The sequence below is a fragment of the Megalobrama amblycephala genome, linkage group LG20 (genome assembly GCF_018812025.1).
Source record: "Megalobrama amblycephala isolate DHTTF-2021 linkage group LG20, ASM1881202v1, whole genome shotgun sequence".
NCBI lineage: Eukaryota > Metazoa > Chordata > Actinopteri > Cypriniformes > Xenocyprididae > Megalobrama > Megalobrama amblycephala.
In genome coordinates this window covers 4,492,857-4,502,941 of record NC_063063.1, presented here as the reverse complement: position 1 = coordinate 4,502,941, position 10,085 = coordinate 4,492,857, and the positions used below count along the sequence as shown (strand labels likewise).

The window sequence follows — 10,085 nt, the reverse complement described above, 5'->3', positions numbered from 1 at the left end:
ATGAATGTGTACTAGAGCTGCACAATTAATCGTTAAACGAATTGTGATCTCGATTCAAACACCCACGCAATCTAATTCCTAAATGACAATGATTCACTGTCTGTTAAAGGGTTAGTTCACCAAAAAATTAAAATTCTGTCATTAATTTCTCACCCTCATGTCGTTTCCACACCCATAAGACCGTTCATCTTCAGAACACAAATTAAGATATTTTTGATGAAATCTGAGAGGTTATATGACTCGTCCATAGACAGCAATATAATCAATAATCAGTATAATCACTTTCGAGGTCCAGAAAGCTACTAAAGACATCATTAAAACAGTCAATGTGAATGCAGTGGTTCAACCTTAACCCAATTAACATTCTTTTTAAGCACACTTAAGTAGTCTTTTATTTCATGTCAAATTTGAAGTACACTACAAGTGCACATTTAATACAATTAAGCACACTTCTTTTTAACAAGAAGAGTACAATATTACTTTTCTTCTTAATATCTGTATTTTGGTCAGGCATGGGCTCAGACTAGCGCTGCTGGAGACGGCAGGATAAATGGAGACCCCTCCGTTTGGAAGAGAAACTTCCGTAGCGCTCTTCGTGCTAAAGGCTTCAGGATGATATTTGATAACAAGAACGATGCGGCTAATCCGCATAAAGTGTATCAGTTTCCATCTGAAGGTCTTTCTGCAGGTAAGAAACATTACATGTCGTTAAGAAGATTGCTCATTGAACTATTATAAACCTAGTATTTGTTTTTTTTATCCTCACCACCTTCAGGATCGGAAGGATCTCAGGAGACTGATGTGAGTTTCACATGTATTCTGTGCTTGTCTGGTTTTATAAAAAGCACATTCAAATAGACAACCTGTGGCATCAGAAAAAACATACACAAACTGATTTGGGAAATTTGTTTTCCATTTTTAGTTATCTCCAGAACTATATGTGGAGGAGGAAAACGTGTTCTCTAGTAAGTATTTTTTTATACAGAGCCATGCATTTATTATATATTACTGAGGCCTTTAATCATGATGACATTATGTTTTACTTTTATATCTCCTTTGTTCTACTCTGAATCTTTTCTTTCTTAGCAAACCCACCCCAAGGTTTAGAGGGACAATTCACTGGACTAAACCTGCAGGAAAGTCCCCCACAAGGTAGAATGTATTTTCATTGTATTGTACATTCATAGAATGTACACCAACAATACACCTAAATCTACCCATCATAGAAAACTGCACATTTTTACTTTCTCAAAAAAAAAAAACTCATTCTGTATGATTTATAAGCCTTTTGAAAAATGGGGACATGGGGTAATGTCCTCAGTCACCCTCTCCTTATACAAATTTGTGTCCTGATATGTCACAAAAACGTGCGCACACACACACACACACACACACACACACACACACACACACACACACACACACACACACACACACAGTATTATTATTGTTAATATTGTTAAAGGGATAGTTCACCCAAAAATTTAAATTTGATGTTTATCTGCTTACCCCCAGCGCATCCAAGATGTAGGTGTCTTTGTTTCTTCAGTAAAACACAAATGATGATTTTTAATGCAACCGCTGCCGTTTCAGTGGTAAAGAAGTCAGCGGGAACTTGGACTTAAGAGTAAATAAAACACGCTCAAATCCAAGACTGCGATTATGACACACTGATGTCTTAAAATAAACTGTTTGTGTGAAAACCGAATAGTATTTATATAATGGTAATACCTCTGTGACACCACTATGTCCAACGGCATTCATCACTCGATTCGTTTGGTCTGATCGCGCTCTGACAGCGGCAGTGATGTCTCGCGCATATACTTCAATGAGAGCGAGACATCACTGCCGTTGTCAGAGCGCGATCAGACCAAACGAATCGAGTGATGAATGCTGTTGGACTAGCCTCGAGTACCTTAGTGCTTTTATAAAACGGTTACCACACAGTACGAATATTAAAGCCAGAAAAATATGTATCAATGCAACTTTCATGAAGTAAACTTTTTCTAAAAGCCTTCCTTCCGCCGGAAAAATAGTCCCTGACCATGAACAGCAACAGAAGTTACATTATTACACCATTAGATGGCAGGCAAAGACTTTTTTACTGTTTTTATGATTGAGTCAGTCAGTAGCGAAGACTTTTACATTGAAAAGACTGAACTGTTGTGAACACAGAACAAAACGCAACTGACAAATGCTTTGACTAGTGCTGTCAGTCACGGGAAAACACCTTAACTGGTTAAAAGGACAAGATAATACATCAGACATTAAAAAACAGATTTTTTATTATGAACATAGGACTGACCTGAAGGAAAATGCTAAATCTGAATACAGGTAATAGACTCACTCACTAAGCTTCGAAGCACACTTCGAGTGCACATTTAATACAATTAAGCACACTTCTTTTTCACAAGGAGGATACTATTGTAGGAGTATCAAGTTTTCCACACAAATATTCAGCAGCAAAATTGTTATCAACATTGAAAATATTAAGAAATGTTTCTTGAGCAGCAAATAAGCAATTTTAGAACGATTTCTGAAGGATCATGTGACACTGAATACTAGAGTAATGATGCTGAAAATACAGCTTTGATCACAGGAATAAATTACATTTTAAAATGTATTACAATAGAAAACAGCTATTTAATTATTTCACAATATTACTGTATTTATAATCAAATAAATGCAGCCTTGGTGAGCAGAAGAGACTTCTTTCAAGAACTTTTGACCGGTAATGTGTGTATTGTACATGTTTTTTTGTTTCAGTCTATGAAGTTTGGAATCAAGATCAGTTCTATTTGGGGTTTGAGAGACAAGGACTTCTCCAAGAAATGAATCCATGCAAAGAATCCCCCGTTTACTCAGATGACCAATTTTCAAACGGTGGACACTAATGGACTCTTCTCTTCAGCTGGGGGTGCTGTTGGTGGTTTGGGGCAGATTTCACCCACTGAGGGGACGACGGCTGTGAATCATCATCATTCTCCAGCATATCAGCAGCCGGTGGTGTGTCAACCACATGGTGAAGGTGATCAGGTTGCCGTTCCTGAACCAAAACTGGGTAGGCAGAACTCAAGACCATGACATTTTTACATCAATTACTGGTGTTTAATTACTCACACAGCTTTATTTCTATTTGTTCATTTCCTTCACAGAGACATTTTTCCAGATTAAGGTTTATTACAAAGGGAGGATGGTGTTGGATCAGTTGGTGGAGAATGATGTTGGATTCAGACTGATGTATCAGGGGTACATGTTGGTTTTTTTGTACTTAATTTACTGATCTTTGAATTAGCACTATGGGGTCATGTTTCATATAGATGAATACTTAACAGTTTACCCTTTACTCCCATAGGGATGAGTCCAGTGCTGATCTACCAGTGGTGACACTACCTTGTCCAGAAGATATCCTGGATCAGATCCAGGCCAAGCATACGAATGATATTCTGGAAAATCTGGGCGGTCTGGAGATCAGGAGATTGGATGGTGTGGTTTATGGCCACCGCTGGGGATCCAGCAGGATCTACTGGGGTCTATGCAAACATGAACAAAGCCAAACAGCCAGAGAGCTCTCCAAAAACACACCTGAACCCGTCTACTTCTTCAGAAATTATATATCAGGTGAATTATATTAGACCATTTACAAACCGCATGATTTTGGCCGCGATTTTCATGTGCCGACAAATGCCAGAGCAGTAGTTCTTACAAAAGAATCTTACATTATTTCCTGTATCACTTTTTGCGTGTGTTTGGCTGTGATACATAATTTGTACTCCAGACAGAGTTGTTGGCGATTCAAAAAAAGACAAGTAAACGGTCAGAAATAAAATAAGAACAAATAAACAAATTGCCCATGATAGCACAAACAGATACAATAGAATAAAGATCTAAAACAGCTTTAGGTTTGTCAGGTGGGTCTAACGGTAGTATTGAGGTAAGAAATACTACAGAAATTAAATAAAGTAACAGTTTAAAATAACACTTCATTGTAAAAAATAAATACAGATTAATGCTTACAAGTAAAGTTACAAAAGTCAAGAGCAGTGAGTGATTTTCTTTTGTTCTTTGATTAACATGACAGACAGCAGGAGGAATATTAGGCTGCTGTCACTTTAAAGGGATAATTCACCCAAAAATGAAAATTCTGTCATCATTTGCTCACCCTCAAGTTGTTCCAAACCTGTATGAGTTTCTTTCCTCTGCTGAACATAAAGGAAGATATTTTAAAGAAACTTTGTAATCAGGCTGCTTTGGGGCACCATCAAACAGTTCTGGTGCACCATTGACTTCCATAGTATTTTTTTTCCTACTATGGAAGTCAGTTTCCCATATTCTTCAAAATATATTCCTTTATGTTCAGCAGAAGAAAGAAATGTATGCAGGTTTGGATACTTTAGATCAAAATTTGTTGCCCATTCTCAATGGGAAAGTTCCCAAGCAACATTGCTCAAAACGTTGCCCCATGTATCTTAATGCACGGATCCAATATACGATTGTTTTCTTTTGTAACTATTTACGTTCCAAAACAAGTCCTGTTTATTGATTAGAAATTGTAATTATATGCTCATTATTAATCAGATTAATCACAATAATTGCAATATTTGCTGAAAAAAGCCAGACGTGAAAATGTGGCAGGCGATAAATCATTGAATAGACATTACAAAAAGTGGCTTTAGAAGTCAATTTATTATTTAATCAATATTTAAATAAAAATAATGTATATGTTAATGTATGCTTGATCTTTGGTGGCTGCAAATTATTAAATTATTCTTCTATATCCCTTGGATCATGTACTGGATGTCTGATGATTTCATTCCATTAGGTCTGATGGAGTTTATGCAGCAGACAGGCAGCAAATCTCCTTCTTACTCTCTTTACTTCTTTCTGGGAGAGAAGTGGCCAGACCCCAAAATGAAACCGTGGGAGAAGAAACTCATCATGATAGAGGTTAGAATTGGGCAAATAATTTATCTTTTTTTTAAAATTTTTTTATTTTATATTTGTAATATTTACATTTTTAAAATTACCTATATAAAACCTATTATATCACATTTGATATGCAAATCTCTCTAAATTATCAACATGATCAAAACAATTTTCTACATGCCTTCTGTCATCTGATTGATTGATAGTTTAGAATTTTAACAGGCCTTTTTGTATAAAAATCTCCCCCTTCAGGCAGTTCATGTGTCTTTTAACTCTTAAATGTTTAATGATTTCTATCACGTAAATGCAAGAATAACTTTTATATTGTTAGTAATATTTCAAGATGAACACTTACTGGACTGAAGAAACTCAGGTTTACTTGACTGATTACTTGAGAAAAATCATGTTAAAATGTGAGTATCAAATATGATCAGTCAGGCTTTTGATGAATGTTTTATGCATCATCATTGTATTGCATTGCATTATATGTTTTAAAACTACAGAGCTTTGATCATAAAACTAAGCATTTAAATATAATCTTACCAAAACATGTTATTGGCAGACATAGAATGACAACTGATATTTTTATATGCATGTTAATATAAGTAGTTTGAGCTGCATATTCTCACTATATCATACTTAATATAAAACCCTGATGTATCAAATATCATATTCCACAAAAAACAAAACAAAAGCAAACTTTTTTTTTTTAGCTTTTTAAAAAATATTTTCTCTAAAGAATCAATAACCCGTTTGATTTTTTTTTTTTTTTTTAATCCTGACTATTATTGTCAGGATTATATGTCAGTCTTTATTGGGTTGAGAAATTCACCTATTTACTGAACAGGGGTATCTTTCATCATATTGTGGTTATCGCCATTTTCTACATGTGACTAGTCACTCAAAGCCACATGTTGCAGGGAGGCATTCTGCTTTTTATTGTGTTTAAGAACACACCTTACCTGTTGAGTCACTGTAATGTAATGATTCTTGTGGCTTATTGCTTTATTTGTATTCACAGTCACCAATAGGTTGTTTGCACATGACGTCACAGCAGCGCGAATGAGTCTGGAGGGCAGAGAGTGATGTTTCTATATAGGAATCCTATCAAAAACTCAAAATTCGCATGTTTTACGTCGTTTATGGTTGCTCAAATCGATAAAATCGAGAACCCAGAAGGTGTTTATATCGTTTACATAACTTAACTTTACATAACATAGCGTTTTGCGTCTGCTGATACTTAACTTAAGTGAATATGGATACCTGCTTACCTTTTTGACTTGGTTAAATATTCACATTCTTCAATCTATCGTTTGCAGGGAGGAGAAGATATTTTATCCTATTTAATTATAATTTGGAATTTTCACTTCAGTTTTGTAGTATTCTGTTCACAATGTTGATCAGTTACCATGAGAACAGTGTCACGAGCTGCTGCTTCAGCCATCATATGGTAGAAAATGTCTAAATAAAATAAATGTGTTCAACAAGCTGACAGAAGTCGATCCATTTATTTGTTGGAAGCGTGTAAATGTAACTAGTTTAAATGTTGTTTTTGTAAATATTCACTTTCCCATATGACCACGGAGGAGAATCGGAGGGTCACGTTCAGGACACAGACACGCTGTATTTTTGTATTTATTTCAACAAATGTCAACCAAAATCAAACCCATAGAAGCTCGTGAACAGTTTTGAAGTGGCTGTGTGCAAGTTATAATCATTCACAAGCCGAGTGATCATACTCTAAAACATAATGTTAATTATTACACAAAAACCAAATATAAAACTCAGCAAAGTATGTGATTATTTTGAGTGAAAGGCAGTGGGTTTATTTAGTGACATTATTACATTTGCTAGTCGTCTTTCCTCACCTTCTTTTTTCCACGAACGATATCGTGAGTTCCTATTACAATTCTCGATTCAGCATAAATTACCTACAATGGCGACATTTTTCACAATCACAACAGAAAATCAAAATACTGCTCTAACTTCACTAGGCAGCGCAATATAAACAAACCCAGACTAGAACTGAACACGGCGTGACGGCAGCTTCACATCCTCTATATCTGCCTCCTCGATGGCAGGAAAGTCTTTTAATTCAGTGGAAAAGTCGCTCCTTTTCATAACATAAGGATCACGTCCAACATATGTTGTGATTTTCTGTTTATACCTTTCTAAACTAGCAAAGAAAGGACTTTCCCCCATCTCTTCCATTCTAATTTTCACTGCTTGCCCTCCACCGGAATTTCGCGCGTCACCAGAACCACGTGATTGCAAACAACCTATAGTGTGATTTTTTTTTTTTTTTTTTTTTTTTTTTTTTGTCAGAGTATATAAAATAATAAATATCTTTCCCATTCTCTCTCTTGTTTGGTTAGGTTATTCTGACTTCACTGGAGTATTTTAAGATGATGGCTGTTGCAAATGGGGCGTCTTCACTGCAGTCAGTGGAGCTACAACTCTCTCTGGAGCAAATGATGGAGCTGTGTGACACCAAGTGACCAAGTGGAAAGACTCCACTGAAAATGGACTGAAATTACTTCTTAAACAGTTTACTTAGTGGTGACTCAATGGTTAACTGTATTTATTCAAAGTGTGTGGTTATGTTGCTGGGCAGAATTTCAGTAATGGTACAAGAGAATAATAAGTGATTCGGTAGAAAAAAATACATAGCGAAGTTTACAAGGGAAGTCGTAATTTTAAATTGGAGGATTTCATACAAGTTGTGCGCTATAATTAAAAGAACAAGAATCAGTCATTTCAAAAATGCTAAAAAAGCCTGTTTTTACACTACTACAGTTCTCATAACACAATATTGTGTCAGATTAAATGAACTTTTCACAATGTGTTTTTCAATCAGATCTTCAATCTGAACTGAACATGAAATGTTAATTTCTTCTTCTTCTTCTTCTTTTTTTTTTTCAATGGACTTGGACTGGATATGAAGAGGTTTGCACTTAGAGGCCATTTACACAACACCAGTTTTAACTAAAAACTGAAAACTTTTTATGCATTTTGGGGGCCTGAAAATGAAAACTTTTGAAAATGGGTTTCAAAGTGCAAGTTTTTGAAAACTATACCATTATCATCTTCCTGTAAACTACAAAAATGTAAATTTGTGAAAACAGTGACGTCATGCGCATTACGTGTTCAGTCTATAGGCGCGTAAAGTGTCTTTACAAAGTGACATCGCCAACTACTGGCCTGGCAGCAGAATACAGCTTTTTTTAGTCGTCTTCATGGATCTATGTGAATAGGGATCATTTGGATAAAATTGTCATCTTCGCACAAAAATGTAAGAGACAATTTTTCAGTTTTTAGTACATTGATGTTGTGTAAATGTACCCTTAGTATCATGGTTTCCAAATTAATACAATTTTAAAAGTCAGAAAAGTTGAGAATATTTCTATAATGAATAAACATTTCTAGTTATGCTTTGTTCTACGATATTTATTGATAAGCCATGGGATCAGATTTGTGTGTGAATCATTTGAATCCGTTCTATTCAATGAATTGATCAAACTGGTTCACACATCGGTTTAACATTCAAATATGAGGGAGGGATTTTGCACCAGAAAATGCCTTATATGCCTTAGACCTAGAGGATACATCTATCTTACATTAAACTGTCACGCTATGTGTACCACTGATTCTACATTCACAGAAAATAAAACATTTAACACATCCAACACAATGTTTAATGAACATACAGTCCTTCACAACACATTTTAAATGTATTGACTAATTGAATAATTAGATTTATACTTAATTTTTTAGATATACAATACCTTTCAAAAGTTTGGGATCAGTAATATTTTTTAAAATATTTATTAAAGAAGTCTCTTTTGCTCACAAGGCTGCATTTATTTGATCAAAAACAGTAAAAACTGTAATATTGTGAAATAATATTGCAATTTAATAGAACTGTTTTCTATTCAAATATATTTTAAAATGTAATTTATTCCTGTGATCAAAGCTGAATTTTCAGCATCATTACTCCAGTCTTCAGTGTCACATGATCCTTCAGAAATCATTCTAATATGATAATTTGCTGCTCAAGAAACATTTCTTAATATTATCAGTGTTGAAAACTGCTTGAATAATTTCTTTCAAGATTCTTTAATGAATAGAAAATTCAAAATAACTGCATTTGTTCAAAATAGAAATCATTTGTAACATTATAAAATGTCTTTACTGTCACTTTTTCATCCTCGCTGAATACATTTTTTTCCAATATAAACCGTATTGATCCTAAACTTTTGAATGGTAGTTTATTAATAAATTCAAGTGCCTTAATTAATCAGATATATTCAGGTATTATTTAAGGTTGTTTTTAGATATAAGCTGTCAAACTGTTAAGACTAGATATTATAACATCAAAATATATGGCTACATTTTATTTTAAGGTGACGTCGTTACATTGTAATTACTCAAATATGTACTATTACTAATATTAATTAACTACATATACTTTAGAGTTACAGTTAGGGTTTGGTTTAGGGTTAGTTACTTGTAATTATGCATAATTTACTGTTATCACTATAGTAAGTACATTTAGGAACGTGTTACTACATCACCTCAAAGTGTTAAAGGTGCCCAAGAACGTTCTTTCACAAGATGTAATATAAGTCTAAGGTGTCTCCTGAATGTGTCTGTGAAGTTTCAGCTCAAAATACCCCATAGATTTTTTTAAATTAATTTTTTTAACTGCCTATTTTGGGACATCATTAACAATGCACTGATTTACACTCGGCGCCGCCCCCTTAAATCGCGTGCTCCCTGCCACACCAGCTGTCGACTATATTACAGCGCATTTACAAAGTTCACACAGCTAATATAACCCTCAAATGAATCTTTACAAGATGTTCGTCATGCATGCTGTATGCATGCTTCGAATTATGTGAGTAAAGTATTTATTTGGATGTTAACGTTTTATTCTGAGTGAATTTGAGGCTGTCCTCCGTGGCTAACGGCTAATGCTACACTGTTGGAGAGATTTATAAAGAATGAAGTTGTGTTTATGCATTATACAGACTGCAAGACTACGGCTCTGGTCTCCATGAATACAGCAAGAAACGATGGTAACTTTAACCTCATTTAACAGTACATTAGCAACATGCTAACGAAACTTTTAGAAAGACAATTTACAAATATCAGTAAAA

At 34.6% G+C, this 10,085-nt stretch overlaps 1 protein-coding gene across 1 annotated transcript in view; it reads left to right on the top strand.

The window, feature by feature from the left end:
- irf3 (interferon regulatory factor 3) overlaps positions 1-7,769 on the top strand; it is a 9,047-nt gene extending 1,278 nt beyond the window's left edge. The window contains 10 exon segments of the mRNA XM_048171070.1: positions 511-688; positions 776-801; positions 923-965; positions 1,087-1,152; positions 2,767-2,873; positions 2,875-3,061; positions 3,156-3,249; positions 3,356-3,621; positions 4,823-4,947; positions 7,302-7,769. Coding sequence (XP_048027027.1) covers positions 511-688; positions 776-801; positions 923-965; positions 1,087-1,152; positions 2,767-2,873; positions 2,875-3,061; positions 3,156-3,249; positions 3,356-3,621; positions 4,823-4,947; positions 7,302-7,424 — 1,215 coding nt within the window. The 3' untranslated portion in view covers positions 7,425-7,769.
- The last annotated feature ends 2,316 nt before the right edge of the window (positions 7,770-10,085 follow it).